General features: G+C 43.4%; 1 protein-coding gene across 2 annotated transcripts in view; it reads right to left on the reverse strand.

Moving 5' to 3' along the window:
• Window positions 1-21,709, reverse strand: part of bbs9 (Bardet-Biedl syndrome 9) — a 449,751-nt gene that overhangs the window by 397,576 nt on the left and 30,466 nt on the right. For both annotated transcript variants that reach the window (XM_061957178.2, XM_061957169.2), the window contains exons 4-6: window positions 10,118-10,182; window positions 9,918-10,031; window positions 1,160-1,334 (exon numbers count right to left, since the gene is read on the reverse strand). In XM_061957178.2, coding sequence (XP_061813162.2) covers window positions 1,160-1,334; window positions 9,918-10,031; window positions 10,118-10,182 — 354 coding nt within the window. The remainder of the gene's footprint in view (window positions 1-1,159; window positions 1,335-9,917; window positions 10,032-10,117; window positions 10,183-21,709) is intronic.

Raw genomic sequence — 21,709 nt, forward strand, 5'->3', positions numbered from 1 at the left:
TCGGGAGGTGAACTGAAATATGTCTCCCGGGAGGGTTACTGAAATATGTCTCCAAGGAGGGTTGACAAGTATGAGAATTAGCGGTGAATGCGGTGTACCGCGGCACCGCCGCTGTATATAATCGGCGGGCCAGCTCTAGTGTTAATTTGATATCGCCTCAAGGGCCATGTGAAATTACACACATGGCCCGCGGGCCAGAGTTTGACACCCATGATATAGAACATGCTATACGTTTACCAAACAATCTGTCACTCCTAATCGCTAAATCCCATGAAATCTTATACGTCTAGTCTCTTACGTGAATGAGCAAAATATTATTATTTGATATTTTACGGTAATGTGTTAATAATTTCACACATAAGTCGTTCCTGAGTATAAGTCGCACCCCCGGCCAAACTATGAAAAAAACTGCGAGTTATAGTCCGAAAAATACGGTATTAGTACTCCTCTGCAGCTGCGAGCAGCTCCATCCAACATTCTCCCGCAACTTGCCCGAGTACAGATCTCCACGAGGGCCAACTGACGCCCCGGCCCACACATTTTATACGGTCATAGGGTGTCCTGTCTGCGAGCTGTTTAACATTTAGGCGTAACACCCAAGTGGATCTGAGAGGAGCCACAGCGCACAGCTCAGCGTCGTCCAGGAGAGCACAGATGTTGAGCGAGGGGCCTTCCCGTAGCCCACTGATAGCGTTTGCTTGCTTTGGAGCCATGAGGAAAGAGTTGAACACGTGGAGTGTATTATTACGGTAATTGCACACACTGCGCATAGGCACAATGAGCTCGCTCTTCACAAAGATAGCGAGTGTGCGTGGGTGTGAGATGGTAAACGTTGTGTTTCCGCGTACACGAGAAGAATGTTTGCTTAAACTTTGCATGTGGACTGATAGCGCCAACACACACTCCACGCTGCCAGACCGCTGTCTACACGTGTGACAACACACACCTTGTTCACCGCAAACACTTTGAAAACTGCAACCTAAACACATGCCTTGTACATCTGTGTGTGTGTCGGCTAGAGAATCATCATGTCTGTGGTTTGTCACATTTTCTTTTCCACGCACATATTCGAAGGTTATTTTCAGCACTTTATGGCCGACACTTGCGGTACAGTGTTAACGCACTCTTGCTTGGCGGAAACATGCAAAGCGACGCCCACCTGTAGCTCTCCAGCTGGCGAGCCGAGGACACCGTCAGGAAGCTGTCCGTCCTGGAGTTGTAGGCCAGCGGGCCTGGGAGCAGGAAACCGGGGAGGAACCTTCCGAAGGAGTAGCTGTCCTGCTCGAAGAACATCAGCATCCCGTCCATAGACTGGATGCACAGCGAGTGGTGACCTGATGGATAGAAGAGGTGAGATACACGCTGAATCCGGAAGGTAGTGTGGAGAATGCATATATGTTTAAGAGTTCTTTTTGTATTCATAGTCATGTTTACAGTAGCTAGTGTTTTTCCATTTGTACTCTTTCTATTTTGTATCTTATGTCCGCAAGTAAACTATGTGTGTTACCTTGAAGGCTTGTACTGTAGGAGATGGAATGCTCCTTTTTGTCTTATCTGTAGTAGAACAATAAGGCTGTGTTCCTTTCCGGACAGGTGGGGGTTTTCTTCGTGTGCAAGAAGTTGGCTCTTCCGTTTGAGTGTTAGATCAATTCGAGATGTCGATATGAATGTATTGGGGTGGGCTGATCTCCTGAAACTTCAGTAAAACTTGATAATATTCCTCTTCTGTCTTGATGGTCCTTCTTACTCTGCATATATGTCATCTGAAAGAACTTGGGATTGACATGTGACTTCACTTCCCTGGTAGGGAAGTCTGGTCTGATGCAACAATTGTCACATTTTTACAGCCTTATTCCAAAATAGAATATATTTGTTTTTTTCCCCTCAAAATTCCAAAGACAATACACCATGATGAGAATTTAAAAAGGTGCCTTAATTGTATTTCTGTTGTAAAAATTCATTGAAAAGAAAAAAATAACAAAACACATGTACTGTACCGTATTTTCAGGACTATAAGGCGCACTTAAAATCATTTATTTCCCTCAAAACTCGACAGTGCGCCTTGTAACCCGGTGCACCTAATATACAGAATAATTCTGGTTTTGCTTACTAACCTCGAAGCAATTTCATTTGGTACATGGTGTAATGATAAGTGTGACCAGTAGATGGCAGGCAAACATAAGAGATACTCATTCTTCTTTGCAGCACGTCTCAAACTCCATTAGGTTGGATGAGAAGCGATGGTTTTCATCCAGGATGTCTCTGTACATTATTGCATTCATCTGAGTCTAGTCAGAGAGGTGACCAAGAACCCGATGGTCACTCTGTCAGAATTACAGCATTCCTCTGTGGAGAGAGGAGAACCATCCAGAAGGACAACCAACTCTGCAGCATTCCACCAATCAGGCCTGTAAGTTGTCGTGCCGTCTCCTTCCCCATTGTCGACCCATAACAGGGTGGTTGAATACTTGTGCACAATTCCTTTCTCACTTCTTTTTTGGGAAAAACCAAAAATAAACCATGTATAATTTTCTTTCAACTTCATCATTGTATACCACTGTGATGGTTTTTCACTTAAAATTCCAATTATTGTGGTTATAATGGGACAAAACATAAAAAAGTTCAAGGGGTATGAATACATTTACAAACCGCTGTATTCATTAAGAAATAGCGTGGACGGGAAAAGTATAATTTGCATCATTTTGATTGAACGTAAAAGAAAAAAACTGTACTTCAGTATCAAATAAGTTATAACCAACCTATAATAACCTCGCTAACACACACAATGAAAACACTGCTTTTGTCTTGTTTCAGCAGCGATGTCGTGTTGTGCAGCGAGGTGTGTTTCTCACTGGACTCAGTCTGATACCTCCATTAACACCTTGGCGCACACACACACACACACACACACACACACACACACACACACACATAAACACAACTCCACCATAAAGCAGCGATGTGACCGGGGGACTATAATTAGGCCTCAACGCGCTTTTAAAAATCTCACTGCGGTCAAGTAGAGGTCAGGGAGACTGCCACCTACAGCGTAATACTATCTCCATAGAGCAGGTCAGCAGCAGGAAGCATGAAGTGCTCTAAAACTTGCTGGTAGACGGCTGCGTTGACCCTGGATCTCAGGAAACCGAGTGGACCGACACCAGCAGATGACATGGCACCCCAAACCATCACTGATGGTGGAAACTTTACACTAGACTTCAGGCAACGTGGATCCTGTGCCTCTCCTGTCTTCCTCCAGACTCTGGGACCTCGATTTCCAAAGGAAATGCAAAATTTGCATGGTTGGGTGATGGTTTGGGGTGCCATGTCATCTGCTGGTGTCGGTCCACTCTGTTTCCTGAGATCCAGGGTCAACGCAGCCGTCTACCAGCAAGTTTTAGAGCACTTCATGCTTCCTGCTGCTGACCTGCTCTATGGAGATGGAGATTTCAAGTTCCAACAGGACTTGGCGCCTGCACACAGCGCAAAATCTACCCGTGCCTGGTTTACGGACCATGGTATTTCTGTTCTAAATTGGCCCGCCAACTCCCCTGACCTTAGCCCCATAGAAAATCTGTGGGGTATTGTGAAAAGGAAGATGCAGAATGCCAGACCCAAAAACGCAGAAGAGTTGAAGGCCACTATCAGAGCAACCTGGGCTCTCATAACACCTGAGCAGTGCCAGAAACTCATCGACTCCATGCCACGCCGCATTAACGCAGTAATTGAGGCAAAAGGAGCTCCAACCAAGTATTGAGTATTGTACATGCTCATATTTTTCATTTTCATACTTTCATACAGTTGGCCAACATTTCTAAAAATCCCTTTTTTGTATTAGCCTTAAGTAATATTCTAATTTTGTGACACACGGAATTTTGGATTTTCATTTGTTGCCACTTCAAATCATCAAAATTAAATGAAATAAACATTTGAATGCATCAGTCTGTGTGCAATGAATAAATATAATGTACAAGTTACACCTTTTGAATGCAATTACTGAAATAAATCAAGTTTTTCAAAATATTCTAATTTACTGGCTTTTACCTGTATACCTTGATGTTGCAGAAAAAAGACCATATATATTTTTAACTGATTTCCGAACTCTAAATGGGTGAATTTTGGCGAATTAAATGCCTTTCTTTTATTCGATCTCGGAGCGATGACGTCACAACGTGACGTCACATCGGGAAGCAATCCGCCATTTTCTCACTTTCGTCGGCAGCATGCTAGCAGCTAACGGGCTACAATAGACTGACCATACGTCCTCTTTTCACCGGACATGTCCTCTTTTGCGGAGCTGTCAGGGCGGAGTTTCTTAAATGCCACAAATGTCCGGCATTTTGAGTTAGCGTTGCGTGTATTTTTAATGTACGTTGAGGGTTAAGAAGGGGTTAAAAACAAAACAAATTGTGCGCGCAGCAGCATTGGTGAGGGAGGGGCAGAGACAGAGATAGAGAGAGAGTTATGATAAACGCGCATGCGTCGCCAGGCTCTGCTTTTTATCCATAGATTTATCAGATTTAATTTTTTATTATCTATAGCAGGGGTGTCAAAAGTGTGCCCCGGAGGCATACTTGCCAACCTTGAGACCTCCGATTTCGGGAGGTGGGGGGCGGGGGGCGTGGTCAGGGGTGGGGCGGGGCGTGGTTAATAGGGGAGGAGTATATTGACAGCTAGAATTCACCAAGTCAAGTATTTCATACATATACATATGTATATATATATATATATATATATATATATATATACAGTATATATATATATATATATATATATAATCTCTACATCCTGAAAATATGCAAACAAAACTGTGTTTAGATAATTGATACTTCAAAATTGTATAAATAAATATTAAGGAATACAACATAACTTGGCTTCTGAGAGCTTCAAAATGTAATGAATAAAATGCTAAAGTTGTTGATAAACAAGCAATTATTTTAATAATTAAATATGGTCATTTTAAATGATTTATGATCATTAAAAATTTATTATTTCAAATATGTTTATTTTAATGTATAATTCTATGGCTGGATGTAATAAGGAGTCAGAAAAAATACAAATAAAAATACAATTAATTTTGATGTTTTTAGCAAAATATAGTAAAAATGTATTTGTATTTTGTTTTTGTTTTTTAATTAATAAATATATTTGTTTTTAGGTAAGATAAACATAATAATACAATTTGTCTCTAGTCTGGATGATTTAGTTCTTGTCACCCTGTCATGAAAAAAGGCTGTCCTCACTCAGGTCCGCATGGAGCTGGAGGGGGCGTGGCCTCCAGTTCCGGCTGAATATCGGGAGATTTTCGGGAGAATATTTGTCCCGGGAGGTTTTCGGGAGAGGCACTGAATTTCGGGAGTCTCCCGGAAAATTCGGGAGGGTTGGCAAGTATGCCCGGAGGCCATTTGCGGCCCACAGCTAATGTTTTAAAGGCCCACGGCACATTCTAAAAATAAACAAAAACATAACAAGAGTGAAATAAAAAAGCTTTAGAAAAAGTTGCAATGTTGACTAATAAAACAAAGCTGTTTTTTTTTCTTTCAAACTGTCATTGCTCAAAACATAATATTGAATCAAAATCAATATTATGAATTATTGACCTATCCAAGGTTCCGATTACTTCACATCAAATATTCCACTAAGAAAAATATGTTTGGTGTAAGATTTTGCAAATTTGGTAAATAAATAACCCAAAAATGTATATTTTGTTGTTTTCTTACTGTATTGAAAATGAACCGAACCGTGACCTCTAAACCGAGGTACGTACCGAACCTGAATTTTTGTGTACCGTTACACTCCGAAGGGCCCGCCATAAAACAAGAAGAAGTAGAAATTCTCTATTTCTCACTCGCTAACCCAAACAAACACACACACAAATTCACACACGCACACACGGCTCTGGTTCCAGTTAAGAGGTCAAGTGTGTGCCTTGTCAAGAGGTCGTGAGGAGCGCTGAGAGGTCCAGACAAACACAACTTGCTGTGTATGTTCGTTAAAACTATAATGAATAATGAAAATAATCACAACATTTAGTGTTATAATGCAAGAAAAACAGGGAAATAAGGAGAAGCGTCTAGCGCAGTGGTTCTTAACCTGGGTTCGATCGAACATTTGGGGTTTGGTGAGTCGGCCTCAGGGTTTCGGCGGAGCCTCCACCGCGGAGGTCAAGACTTGTAAATAAAGACTTCTCCCTATCGGCGTATTATGGACACCCCCAAACAATGTTCCCTCTAATTTTCCATATGCTTGAGCAAACGCAAAAACTGCTTGAGCAAACGCAAAAACTCCTTGAGCATTCAGTGGAGCAACATGTGCGCGACGAGATGTGTCTGGAATCGGAGACATTTCTGTACCCATGGAACTGAAGCAAACAATTGCCACGCACTTAGATGAGCTTGATATTTCCCTACAAAAGAGTCATATCCGGCATGGGTGAGACAGCCGTTCAGGTTTGCTGTTGAGACGGCAAATTTCAATGATGAATACCTCGACGAAATCATTGAAATTCAGCAGAGCCAGGTTCAACAGAAACTCTTCAGAACAACAACGCTCTCAACGTTTTGGTGTCGACAAATGGAAAAGAATCCAGTTATTGCTCAGAAAGTCCCGGAATTTGTTATACCATTTGTTACAACATATATTTGCGAGCAATCCTTTTCGAGGATGCTGGACATAAAAACCAAGAAAAAGAACAGACTTTGCTGTGAAAATGACATGAGAGTGGCACTTGCCCAGGCGCATATCTGAACTGGGGCCGTATTTATCAAGCGTCTTAGAGTGCCATTTTACACTTAAAGGGGAACATTATCACAATTTCAGAATTGTTAAAACCATTAAAAATCAGTTCCCAGTGGCTTATTATATTTTTCGAAGTTTTTTTCCAAATTTTACCCATCACGCAATATCCCTAAAAAAAGCTTCAAAGTGCCTGATTTTAACCACCCATCCATTTTCCTGTGACGTCACATAGTGATGCCGACACAAACAAATATGGCGGAAAGAACAGCAAGCTATAGCGACATTAGCTCGGATTCAGACTCAGCGGCTTAAGCGATTCAACAGATTACGCAAGTATTGAAACGGATGGTTGTCGTGTGGAGGCAGGTAGCGAAAACAAAATTGAAGAAGAAACTGAAGCTATTGAGCCATATCGGTTTGAACCGTATGCAAGCGAAACCGACGAAAACGACACGACAGCCAGCGACACGGGAGAAAGCGAGGACGAATTCGGCGATCGCCTTCTAACCAACGATTGGTATGTGTTTGTTTGGCATTAAAGGAAACTAACAACTATGAACTAGGTTTACAGCATATGAAATACATTTGGCAACAACATGCACTTTGAGAGTGCAGACGGCCCAATTTTCATTAATTAATATATTCTGTAGACATACCCTCATGTCAGGAGGCCAGGGAAGCTAGGGTCGATATTCTTCTCTTGATCATCTTCGGGACAGTGTGAGCCAAGACATCCAGGGGGGTTTAGCTCGCTCGTCTGCGGGAACAAACTGCCGCCATTGCTTGCCGTGCTACCGAGGTCCTTTGTCCCTGAATTGCTCACACACTCCGGCAGATTCAATGGGGGTCTGGCGGAAGATTTCTTTGACTTTATCGTTGGAAATGCATCTGCTTTGAGTGTCGCAGGATATCCACACATTCTTGCCATCTCTGTCGTAGCATAGCTTTCGTCGGTAAAGTGTGCGGACAACACACTGACGAGGCATGATGTCTCCAAGGTACGGAAAACAGTCGAAAAAACGGAAAATAACAGAGCTGATTTGACTCAGTGTTTGTAATGTGCATGAGAAAATGGCGGATTGCTTCCCGATGTGACGTCATCGCTCCAAGAGCGAATAATAGAAAGGCGTTTAATTCGCCAAAATTCACCCATTTAGAGTTCGAAAATCGGTTAAAAAAATATATGGTCTTTTTTCTGCAACATCAAGGTATATATTGACGCTTACATAGGTCTGGTGATAATGTTCCCCTTTAAATATTTCTAAGATATTTCTTTATTCTTAGACAAGGGATTCCCTTCCGTGATTGTTCATTTCTATGGACACAGATATGACGTCACCTAAAATTCCGTTTACGGCACATAGTAATGTCGTAATTCAGCTCTGAGTATGACACTTAAGATTCAGTCCTACACTTCGCTGAAAGTGTGAGTAAGACACTTGATAACTAACTTTTAAGTGCAGCTTTCAGCGAAGAATTTCTTTACTCATAAGTCAACTCTTAGCAAACTTCTTAGGAGTAATTCTAAGACGCCTGATAAATACGGCCCCAGGTCTCTCAAAGGCAACAGCAGAAGTCACACTGATTTGCAGGCGTGTAATTTGTTGTGAGTTCATGCACTGTATTGGTGTTGTTCTTTGAACAAGGTGATGTTCATGCACGGTTCATTTTGTGAACCAGTAAAAAAAAACATAACTTTGTCTTGAATTTGAAAAAAAAAACACATTTTAATTTTCACTAAAGACATACTTGCCAACCCTCCCGGATTTTCCGGGAGACTCCCGAAATTCAGCGCCTCTCTTGAAAACCTCCCTTGACAAATTTTCTCCCGAAAATCTCCCGAAATTCATGCGGACCTGAGTGACGTGTCGACAGCCTGTTTTCACGTCCGTAAAGCAGTTCGTCTGCCGTAAACAGCAATGTTGTGACACTCTTAAACAGGACAATACTGCCATCTACTGTACATGCATATGTGACTATAAGATCTCGGGCTTTTAGAGAGTGCAGTGCACAACTGCGCACACAACAAGGAGACGAAGCAGAATGCATCATCAGAGAGGGTGTTCAGCATGGTTAGAAAAATAGTGACAGAGAATAGAACAAGGATGGACAATTCAACCCTTAACTCAACAATGAGTAGATGAGTGTTATGTGTGTGTATATGTGCAAATAAATGAACACTGAAATTCAAATATTTTTCTTATATATATATATATATATATATATATATATATAATAAAATATATATATATATATATATATATATATATATGAAATACTTGACTTGGTGAATTCTAGCTGTAAATATACTCCTCCCCTCTTAACCACGCCCCCAACCACGCCCCCCCCGGGACCACCCCCACCATCTCCCGAAATCGGAGGTCTCAAGGTTGGCAAATATGACTAAAGAAGAGTTCGGTGGGGTTCAGTACCTCCAACAAGGTTAAGAACCACTGGTCTAGCGGTAGAAAATGGATGGATAATGAATCAGTATAAATGTGCTTTGGTTTATTAGCTAAAGGCCGCCTTCTGCTCCAGTTATTGAAGGTTTCACGTCCAAGGCATTAAGCTGACTTATTACACGGGAATAAAAGATAATAACGCGGTTTAAAAATAGCGTGCGGTGTATGATGGACGCTGTGATGTGGTTTGGCTTGAAAGTCAAGGTAAAAGAACCGGCAGAAAGTGTCCTTGTGCGAGACAAAGACCCTCTAGTGGCGCTGCGGAGCTGACTTCTGACCTTCCTGGGGGTGTGTGAGGGGGGAGCCCTAAAGCAAACAGAATCCCATTCATTGGGAGATCGTAATTCAGTGGCATGGACCGCCCTCTAGTGGTGGAAATAACCACAACACAGAGTCATGGACGCAACAAAGCCCACTTTGGCGCTGGCTCTCACTCACACACACACACACACACGGGGAGTGGATGAAGGGTCCATCATGCCAGACCACAGACAGTCTGGACTTTTCTGCACACACACACACCTCAACAAAGCAGCCTTTCTTTGGAATGACCATTTTTCTCTGCTTTAAAGGGGGTTCCCGTTGTGTGTGTGTGTGTGTGTGTGTGTTATTCTTGGATTCTGAAGTTCAGGGCTGTCCCCGTCTTGGTTTTTCCACACGCAGAGAGCATGAGACAGCATCATTGACGTGTGTGTGTGTGTGTGTGTGTGTGGGTACCCATGACTCCTCCGAAGGCACCGTAGGTCATGTTGCAGGCGGTCCTCTGCAGGTTGTGTTCGTACACCAGTTTGACCTGGTACTGGTCGCCATGCTCCACGTTCCCCGCCGTTCCTGCACACACACACGCGCGCGTCAACACACTCCAACGTGGGCGCTCCGGTCAAACGGGAAGTGACACGGTGGGTGGGGGCGGTCACCTAAGACGGAGAAGACGGATAGCTTCCTGGGGTGGAGGACAGCCAGGTGAATAAGATCTGAACACCTGAAAACACAACATTAAAAAATCATCATCATCATAAGCAGCAGCAGGAGGGTAAAAGGACCATGCTAAAATAGGGCCCTGAGACCAGGGTGTCTCCAAAGTGTGGCCTGCCGGCCATTTGAGGCCTGCGGCTAATATTTTAATGGCCCACGGCACATTCTACGAATGCTCTCTAAGGACCTGTCTACACTAAGCTGAATAACCCCTTAAACCAGGGGTCGGCAACCTTTACCAGTCAAAGAGCCATTTTGACCAGTTTCACAAATTAAAGAAAACAATGGGAGCCACAAAATTCTTTTGAAATTTAAAATGAAATAACACTGCATACAAAGTTTTTTTTCTTGCTTTGTGCTATGTATAAACCAAGGGTCTCAGACACGCGGCCCACACCTTAATATGAAAATTGAATGTTAATGCGGCCCGCGGGTTTTATATGAATGGCGCGTGACAGCGTCATACTTGTAACACAACATAAACACAACAGAACAAATACCCAGAATCCCATGCAGCCCTAACTCTTCACCTCAACCGACGCACAGAGGGGGGGTTGATGTGTGAGGGAGCAGGGTTGGGGTGGGGGCGGGGTTTGGTGGTAGCAGGGGTGTATAATGTAGCCCGGAAGAGTCAGGGCTGCATGGGAATCTGGGTATTTGTTCTGTTGTGTTTATGTTGTGTTAAGGTGCAGATGTTCTCCCGGAATGTGTTTGTCATTCTTGTTTGGTTTTGGTTCAAAGTGTGGCACATTCTTAGTAAGAGTGTTAAAGTTGTTTTAAATGGCCACCGTCAGGGTAACCTGTGTGGCTGTTGACCAAGTATGCCTTGCTGTCACTTACGTGTGCAAGCAGAAGATGCATATAACAAGAGGCTGGGTTGGCACGCTGTTTATACAGATTGTAGAGGGCGCTAAATGCTGTACCATCATGGCACGCCCTTATTATTAATGTAAGGGTGAAAATCGGAGAATATTAATCCCGGGAGTTTTCTGCAAGAGGCACTGAAATCCGGAAGTCTCCCGGGAAAATCGAGCGGGGGGGCGGGGGGGGTCGGCAAGTATGCAGACTGATCAAAGAGCCGCATGCGGCTCCGGAGCCGCGGGTTGCCGACCCCTGCCTTAAACGAATAATTGTTTAGCCTAAGCCCCCGTTTCAGCCACACTAAACCAGCGTTTAAGGTTCCCCTCCTCGGACACATTTTTACACGGGTGAGTGCGCCGTGTATTTCTTGAATCTCCGGCTCTTAGCTTTGTATGGACTCATTGATCGTTTACAAACTGAGTTCGGAGAGGAAGTGACGCCAGAAAGACCGCGCCCCCACACAGGAAGTGACGTCAGAAAGAACGGGCCACAGCCAGCTTCATAATAAAGCGGTTTCGTAACTCGGAGCTAACCACAGGAAAGATGGATGCGAGTCATCCTTCTTCTACATGTACAGACGCTTGTGGAAATCACACATGAATACCTTAAGAGAAAGCGATTGCAGCTATTTCGGATACAACACTTCTCAGACGGCAAGAGAACTTCCGAATGTCCGGGTCAACAAGTGGTAGCAAATGGAGGTAAACAGGAAGTGGAATGAAAAATGGTGGACGTGCTGGACAAAATACAAGAAACTAATAATAACAGGCACGTGAGACTGTGGACCAGCTCTATACTCTCGGCAGGGTCCTTGAGGGTGCATGGGAGTTTGCCCAACCAGTCTACATGTGTTTTGTGGACTTGGAGAAGGCATTCGACCGTGTCCCTCGGGAAGTCCTGTGGTTAGTGCTCAGAGAGTATGGGGTATCGGACTGTCTGATTGTGGCAGTCCGCTCCCTGTATGATCAGTGCCAGAGCTTGGTCCGCATTGCCGGTAGTAAGTTGGACACGTTTCCAGTGAGGGTTGGACTCCGCCAAGGCTGCCCTTTGTCACCGATTCTGTTCATAACTTTTATGGACAGAATTTCTAGGCGCAGTCAAGGCGTTGAGGGGATCTGGTTTGGTGGCTGCAGGATTAGGTCTCTGCTTTTTGCAGATGATGTGGTCCTGATGGCTTCATCTGGCCAGGATCTTCAGCTCTCACTGGATCGGTTCGCAGCCGAGTGTGAAGCGACTGGGATGAGAATCAGCACCTCCAAGTCCGAGTCCATGGTTCTCGCCCGGAAAAGGGTGGAGTGCCATCTCAGAGTTCAAGTACCTCGGAGTCTTGTTCACGAGTGAGGGAAGAGTGGATCGTGAGATCGACAGGCGGATCGGTGCGGCGTCTTCAGTAATGCGGACGCTGTATCGATCCGTTGTGGTGAAGAAGGAGCTGAGCCGGAAGGCAAAGCTCTCAATTTACCGGTCGATCTACGTTCCCATCCTCACCTATGGTCATGAGCTTTGGGTTGTGACCGAAAGGACAAGATCACGGGTACAAGCGGCCGAAATGAGTTTCCTCCACCGGGTGGCGAGGCTCTCCCTTAGAGATAGGGTGAGAAGCTCTGCCATCCGGGAGGAGCTCAAAGTAAAGCCGCTGCTCCTCCACATCGAGAGGAGCCAGATGAGGTGGTTCGGGCATCTGGTCAGGATGCCACCCGAACGCCTCCCTAAGGAGGTGTTTAGGGCACGTCCGACCGGTAGGAGGCCGCGGGGAAGACCCAGGACACGTTGGGAAGACTATGTCTCCCGGCTGGCCTGGGAAAGCCTCGGGGTCCCACAGGAAGAGCTGGACGAAGTGGCTGGGGAGAGGGAAGTCTGGGCTTCCCTGCTTCGGCTGCTGCCCCCGCAACCCGACCTCGGATAAGCGGAAGAAGATGGATGGATGGATGGATGGACGTGAGACCATGACAGGTTTTAGGATCTTAAATGCACACAAAAGTACAAAGTGGCCTCTGAACCCTTCAACTTTTCTGTATGCGGCCCTCACTGCCACCGTGGATGAAGCGCCATTTCAATCATTAAATGACATTCTGCGTGTGCTTCTAAAGTACTAAAGAGAGAAAGTAAGAAGGACCAGATTTGAACTGAGAATACTATATATTTTCAAGCCTCTCCAACCTTGAAGGTAGTAACGTCCGAGCTAGAACGCCATTGATTTTCTCAAGATGACCTGTAGATGTTTGAACGTAGCAGCCAAGAAATCCGTCGATGTTTCCACAGGCGAGAACACGTGAAGCGGTTTGGAGCGTCATGACATGCCCGTTGGCGCTGGGGAAGGAAGAACCGGAGCGGTGGAAACCGGATCCCACAAGTTGTTCTTTCATCCTGGGGAAATGGGGCTCGCCGGCGTTGAAAGTCAAGATCTTTCAGCGGCTGCCCACCTCGCTCTGCCCGACATTATTTATAACGTGTGGCTCTGGTCAGGCGCGCCTTCCAAATGCCCGCCGGCCTATGAGGAATTCCGCGCTGGAAACCACACGTTAACCAAACGCCATTTTGCTCCCGACGTGATGGCGTGGGATGGAAGTGTACCAGGCTGCGGACGTGAGGACTGTAAACACACTGGGTGTGGGTGTGTGTGTGTGTGTGTGTGTGTGTGTGTGTGTGTGTGTGTGTGTGTGTGTGTGTGTGTGTGTGTGTGTGTGTGTGTGTGTCCTTCTGTAACGGACAAAGAAAGGACCAAATAGTAGCGTCTGCTGTCTTCTCTCGCTTCAGTCTGAATGACGGCAATCCAAGAATACTAGAGATGTCCCATAATGGCTTTTTTTGCCAATATCCCGATATTGTCCAACTCTTATTAACCGATTCCGATATCAACCAATACCGATATATACAGTCGTGGAATTAACACATTATTATGCCTAATTTTGTTGTGATGCCCCGCTGGATGCATTAAACAATGTAACAAGGTTTTCCAAAATAAATCAACTCAAGTTATGGAAAAACATGCCAACATGGCACTGCCATATTTATTATTGAAGTCACAAAGTGCATTATTTTTTTTTAACATGCCTCAAAACAGCAGCTTGAAATTTGGAACATGCTCTCCCTGAGAGAGCATGAGGAGGTTGAGGTGGGCGGGGTTGAGGTAGTTGGTAGGGGGTAACGGGGGGGTGCATATTGTAGTGTCCTGGAAGAGTTAGTGCTGCAAGGGGTTCTGGGTATTTGTTCTGTTGTGTTCATGTTGTGTTACGGTGCGGATGTTCTCCCGAAATGCGTTTGTCATTCTTGTTTGGTGTGGGTTCACAGTGTGGCGCATATTTGTTTTTGATTGATTGAGTGAGACTTTTATTAGTAGATTGCACAGTAAAGTACATATTCCGTACAATTGACCACAAAATGGTAACACCCGAATACGTTTTTCAACTTGTTTAAGTCGATTAATTGATTCATGATACAGATATATACTATCAGATATATACTATCATCATAATACAACAGTGTTAAAGTTGTTTATACGGCCACCCTCAGTGTGACCTGTATGGCTGTTGACCAAGTATGCTTGCATTCACTTGTGTGTGTGAAAAGCCGTAGATATTATGCGATTTGGCCGGCTCGCAAAGGAAGTGCCTTTCAGGTTTATTGGCCGCTCTGTACTTCTCCCTACGTCCGTGTACCAATCCGTACAGCGGCATTTTAAAAAGTCATACATTTAAATTTTTTAAACCGATACCGATAATTTCCGATATTACATTTTAAAGCATTTAAACAGAATCTAAATATTGATACTGTTGTTGATAATAATCATTTTTGCCCGAATGCTTTTGGATTGTTTTGTGTCATGTTTGTGTGTCCTCTCAATTGCCCTACTTATTGCTTTTCTGAATGTTGCTGGGTCGGGTTTGGTTTTGGAATTGGAATTGCATTATTATGGTATTGTTGTGTATCATTTTGTTGGATTGATAAAAAAAAAAAAAAAAAAAAAAAAAAAAAACACAGATTGAGGTACACACTGCAAAAACTGAAATCTAAGTACGATTAAATATCTCAAATAAGGGTGATATTTGCCTATTTTCTGTCTGATAAGATAATTCTTCTCACTAAGCAGATTTTATGTTCGAGTGTTTTACTTGTTTTAAGTGTTTTGGTCCTAAATGATCTCAGTAAAATATTACAGCTTGTTGCTGAGATTTGATGACCTATATTGAGTAAAACAGGCTCGAAACTAGAATATCAACTGTTGCAAAGCTGTGTAATCAACACTCACAAGTATAAAACTACTTTTTTAAAAGTATCCATCCAACCATCCATCTTCTTCCGCTTATCCGAGGTTGGGTCGCGGGGGCAGCAGCCTAAGCAGGGAAGCCCAGACTTCCCTCTCCCCAGCCACTTCGTCCAGCTCTTCCTTTGGGACCCCGAGGCGTTCCCAGGCCAGCCGGGAGACATAGTCTTCCCAACGTGTCCTGGGTCTTCCCCGCGGCCTCCTACCGGTCGGACGTGCCCTAAACACCTCCCTAGGGAGGCGCTCGGGTGGCATCCTGACCAGATGCCCGAACCACCTCATCTGGCTCCTCTCGATGTGGAGGAGCAGCGGCTTTACTTTGAGCTCCCCCCGGATGGCAGAGCTTCTCACCCTATCTCTAAGGGAGAGCCCTGCCACCCGGCGGAGGAAACTCATTTCGGCCGCTTGTACCCGTGATCTTGTCCTTTCGGTCATAACCCAAAGCTCATGACCATAGGTGAGGATGGGAACGTAGATCGACCGGTAAATTGAGAGCTTTGCCTTCCGGCTCAGCTCCTTCTTCACCACAACGGATCGATACAGCGTCCGCATTACTGAAGACGCCGCACCGATCCGCCTGTCAATCTCACGATCCACTCTTCCCTCACTCGTGAACAAGACTCCGAGGTACTTGAACTCCTCCACTTGGGGCAAGATCTCCTCCCCAACCCGGAGATGGCACTCCACCCTTTTCCGGGCGAGAACCATGGACTCGGACTTGGAGGTGCTGATTCTCATCCCAGTCGCTTCACACTCGGCTGCGAACCGATCCAGCGAGAGCTGAAGATCCTGGCCAGATGAAGCCATCAGGACCACATCATCTGCAAAAAGCAGAGACCTAATCCTGCAGCCACCAAACCGGATCCCCTCAACGCCTTGACTGCGCCTAGAAATTCTGTCCATAAAAGTTATGAACAGAATCGGTGACAAAGGGCAGTCTTGGCGGAGTCCAAATTCACTGGAAACGTGTCCGACTTACTGCCGGCAATGCGGACCAAGCTCTGGCACTGAGCATACAGGGAGCGGACTGCCACAATCAGACAGTCCGATACCCCATACTCCCTGAGCACTCCCCACAGGACTTCCCGAGGGACACGGTCGAATGCCTTCTCCAAGTCCACAAAACACATGTAGACTGGTTTGGCAAACTCCCATGCACCCTCAAGGACCCTGCCGAGAGTATAGAGCCGGTCCACAGTTCCACGACCAGGACGAAAACCACACTGTTACTCCTGAATCCGAGGTTCGACTATCTGGCGTAGCCTCCTCTCCAGTACACCCGAATAGACCTTACCGGGAGGGCTGAGGAGTGTGATCCCACGATAGTTAGAACACACCCTCCGGTTCCCCTTCTTAAAGAGAGGAACCACCACCCCGGTCTGCCAATCCAGAGGTACCGCCCCCGATGTCCACGCGATGCTGCAGAGTCTTGTCAACCAAGACAGCCCCACAGCATCCAGAGCCTTAAGGAACTCCGGGCGGATCTCATCTACCCCCGGGGCCTTGCCACCGAGGAGCTTTTTAACTACCTCAGCAACCTCAGCCCCAGAAATGACAGCCAAATGAATTTTGCTGTTTTATTTTCAATGAAACAATAGAAAATACGTACTCACATAGTAGTACAGTTGGCACAGTACAGCAAACTGACAGTTAATATTTAAACATTTGACATTTCTAACAATTTTGAACAGAAATAGTTCATGCACATTCAGATAAATTCCTCAAAATTACAATTAAAAAAATGTTGGCCGGGGGCCGGGCTGTATATATGTTGCACTAATTGACTGAAAGAGCACGCACTTGGCGCGATGATGTCATGTTATCGATGGAAAAATGCATTTTTAGACAATATGATTTGCCTGAGCGGCTAAGAGACCCCGAGAGTAACAAGCGGTTGCCTTGTTGCCTTTCCATTAAAAAAAATAAATTAGTTTTTAGTATAAGTTTGCTGGTTTCAAGAAATGTAATGCCGAGCGCATATCATTATGTCAAGATAATGGCACTAGCATACGAAGAATATTTTTCAACATATTGAGCAAAAAGGTCTCATATTTGTTTTTTCTATCAGGAAAAGTGCACTTATTAGTGAGAATATACTTGTTTTAAGGTATTTTGGGGTTCATTGAGGTCAGCTAATTGTACTTATTTTGGAAAGTCTTGACAAGCCAAATTTTCTTCTTCTATTGGCAGATAATTTTGCTTAGTTCAAGTAAAATACCCCTAATTTTTGTATTTTTTTCCTTGATTTTAAACACTGACTTTTTGCAGTGCAGACACAAATTAGTACACGGACACGTGAATCAGTGTACAAACGCACAGATTGAGATACGCATTTGCAAATAGTTTTGCTCCAATAACATTTCCATAAATACCGCTTTTCCGCTCACTCACTGAGGTGAAAAGGCTCCCTGGTGGTGACATGGAGACATAACTCCCATCATAAAGGTTCTTGCATAGAACCATCATACATCACAGTGTCACACACAAGCAGACCTCCACAGCTTCTGTCCAGACTGCACTATGCACTAAGGACCAGGAGACTGCAGGGAAGCAGCGCCACCTGCAGGACACAAACTGTAAACTCTCATTCGGTGGAACGTGGCCCTGATGTTTAATTTGGTGCAATACAAGATATCTGCACAATGAACCAAGTGCACCAAGTAAAATTCCTAGTTTGTGAACCCGTTCTCAAACAATGGCAATAAAAACTATTCTGGTTCTGATTGTGATTCTGAAATGAAACTATGCAGGTAAAAGTATTGGGACACTTCCAGGAAGTGACTTTGCAGCTAAAACATGTCAACTCGTCTTCCGTCTAAAAACTTCCACAAGAAGAATAAGGAAGTCAGAGCGGACTTTGTGCACTACACTGCAAAAAGGCAGTGTTCAAAAACAAGAAAAAATAATACAAAAATTAGGGGTATTTTATTTCAATCAATCAATGCTTATTTATATAGCCCTAAATCACAAGTGTCTCAAACGACATCCTCGGTACAGAGCCCACATAAGGGCAAGGAAAAACTCACCCCAGTGGGATGTCGATGTGAATGACTATGAGAAACCTTGGAGAGGACCGCAGATATGGGTAACCCCCCCCCCCTCTAGGGGAGACCGAATGCAATGGATGTCGAGTGGGTCTGACATAATATTGTGAGAGTACAGTCCATAGTGGATCTAACATAATAGTGAGAGTCCAGTCCATAGTGGATCTAACATAATAGTAAGAGTCCAGTCCATAGTGGATCTAACATAATATTGTGAGAGTACAGTCCATAGTGGATCTAACATAATAGTAAGAGTCCAGTCCATAGTGGATCTAACATAATAGTAAGAGTCCAGTCCATAGTGGATCTTACATAATATTGTGAGAGTCCAGTCCATAGTGGATCTAACATAATAGTAAGAGTCCAGTCCATAGTGGATCTAACATAATAGTAAGAGTCCAGTCCATAGTGGATCTAACATAATAGTGTGAGAGTCCAGTCCATAGTGGATCTAACATAATAGTAAGAGTCCAGTCCATAGTGGATCTAACATAATAGTGAGAGTCCAGTCCATAGTGGATCTAACATAATAGTAAAAGTCCAGTCCATAGTGGATCTAACATAATAGTAAAAGTCCAGTCCATAGTGGATCTCACATAATAGTAAGAGTCCAGTCCATAGTGGATCTAACATAATATTAAGAGTCCAGTCCATAGTGGGGTCAGCAGGAAACCATCCCGAGCGGAGACGGGTCAGCAGCGCAGAGATGTTCCCAACCAAACTAAGCAAACTAACTAAGCAAAAACTAAGCAAAATTATCTGCCGATAGAACAAGAAAATTCGACTTGTCAAGACTTTCCAAAACAAGTCAAATTAGCTAACCTCAATGAACCCCAAAATACCTTAAAATAAGAATATTATTTTCTTGGTTGAAAAAAAAGAGACCTTTTTGCTCAATATGTTGAAAAATATTCTTAAATTAAGTAAATGCTAGTACCATTATCTTGACATAATGATATGCGCTCGGCATCATCATTTTTTTTTCAAGCTTGAAGTAAGAAATTATTACTTTAAAAAAGTAGTTTTATACTTGTGAGTGTTGATGACACAGCTTTGCAACACTTGATATTCTAGTTTCAAGCATGTTTTACTCAATATAGGTCATCAAATCTCAGCAACAAGCTGTAATATCTTACTGAGATCATTTAGGACCAAAACACTTAAAACAAGTAAAACACTCTAACATAAAATCTGCTTAGTGAGAAGAATTATCTTATCAGACAGAAAATAAGCAAATATCACCCTTATTTGAGATATTTCATCTTACTTAGATTTCAGTTTTTGCAGTGTATTCGTGGTCGTGTTGTTTTTTGGCTGTGTAACTATGGCGATCAAATCTTGTTTAATACATGTAGCCCTGAATTTGACCAGTAGAGGTCACTAAATGCTCCCTAGTGTTTGAATGTGAGTGTGAATGTTGTCTGTCTATCTGTGTTGGCCCTGTGATGAGGTGGCGACTTGTCCAGGTTGTACCCCGCCTTCCACCCGAATGCAGCTGAGATAGACCTCAAAAGGAACAAGTGGTAGAAAATGGATGGATGGATGGATGGATGGAGACACATTTGTGCAATTTGTTTATGAATGTCTAAGTTTATTGTATGAATGTACTAACACCAAACCTATTTTATTTTTGTAAAAAAAAAAAAAAAATACAATAGACATTATTCATGTAATATACACAATGAACGTTATACTTTTTGTAATGTTTGTATTTTCAGTCTTGCAAACCTAAATAAACGAAGATGTGTAAAGAGATAAAACTGAGGAAGGAAAATAATTCAAAAGAAGGAACATCAATCGACAAAAACTTCTGGAGCTTCTGTTTCTTCAATCTGTTAACTGTCTAGCTGCACACGCTGGAAACGAGTAGTGAGGGCAGAATAATGAATTTATTGACAGTGCAGTGTGAAAGCTTATATTTTTACTTTACAATTAACAAATTATCCAAATGTTGATGTCCTTGGATTCTGGGAACTGCGGCCCTCTTCATTATGTAGTTGAATAGCCCTGGTGTAACGTAACTAAATAACTGAGATCTTGTCGAAATGAAACTCAGTTGGTGGGAACTACTTTTTCTTCCGTCTAGGTAAGTGATTAATGCGCAAGCAAAAATAATTACTGGCAATTAAAACGAGTCACAAAGTACTATAAAACAACACGTGTGTGTCAGTGACGTGCAGTCACTAGAGGCAGGTGAGGCCATCATGGAAAGAAAAAAAATGTAACAAGAAAAAAAAAAATTAAATTGTTATATGTATCCAGTGATTATACTATAAAGTTATTTTCCATTTAACTTCACCAGTTTTAGATTATTTTTATTCAAAATCGCTGAATTTTCACATTTGCCGTTCAAATACTGAGAAGAGACGGTGCGGTGATCAGGAGCCAGTTGAGGCACGTCACTCAGTGCCTCAACGTGGATTCCGGACTCGGTTAACTGCTGGCCTGCTGTGCAGTGAGACATTATTGCTATATGAATTATATTATACATTTCCATAGTTTAGTTAGCTGAGGTATATAATGTACAGTGTATTTTGTCAACAACTGTATGTTTGTAAAGTATTTCTTGTGCTGAGCGATCATAAAACGGCTGCAAAAGACGCACTGGCTGAGGCTCGCCTCCTGCACCCCCGCCGTAGAATTGTTATATCAACTAAAGCCCACACTTAAACGTTCCACGTGCAAGATTTAATCTATTTAAAAAAATTATTTCATAAGAAGCCAAAAAGTGCAAAAACAATAATGTTGGTGTTGGAGGAGTTGTGAATGACTGCAGGGACACAACATTAGGTACACCTGCAGACTGCAGGTGTATCTAATTCACAACTCCTCCAACACGAACATTATTGTTTTTGCATTTTTTGGCTTCTTATTAAATAACTTTTGTAACCTATTTTCATGGGCTTTCCTCTTTGTGATGTTAAGTTCCTGTTATGCGCTGTTATACAGTATATGCCTTGAGCTCCTATTTTGAAGGCGCTAAGAGCGGAAGTGATGTCACGTTGCGGAGGTTTTTGAAAGAAGGTAAATAAAGTGGTCCTCGTGTAAACTGGAGCCTCCGTGTTTGTTATTTTGTAGTTTCATACAGTATAGGCGACATTTATAAACCCTCGGTTACACTTTTTTAAATAGATTCAATCTTGCACGTGGAAAGTTTAAGTGAGGGCTTTAGTTGCGGCGCATGGACTTAATTTCTAAGTAAAGGTAAGACCTTAATAACGTTTTTTTTTTTATTAAATGTGCTTTTTTGTGTGCTACAGTTTGTATGTGTAAAGTTAAAGTTAAGTTAAAGTACCAATGATTGTCACACACACACTAGGTGTAATGAAATTTGTCGTCTGCATTTGACCCATCCCCTTGATCAC

This window comes from Nerophis lumbriciformis, linkage group LG04 (genome assembly GCF_033978685.3).
Source record: "Nerophis lumbriciformis linkage group LG04, RoL_Nlum_v2.1, whole genome shotgun sequence".
Lineage (NCBI taxonomy): Eukaryota > Metazoa > Chordata > Actinopteri > Syngnathiformes > Syngnathidae > Nerophis > Nerophis lumbriciformis.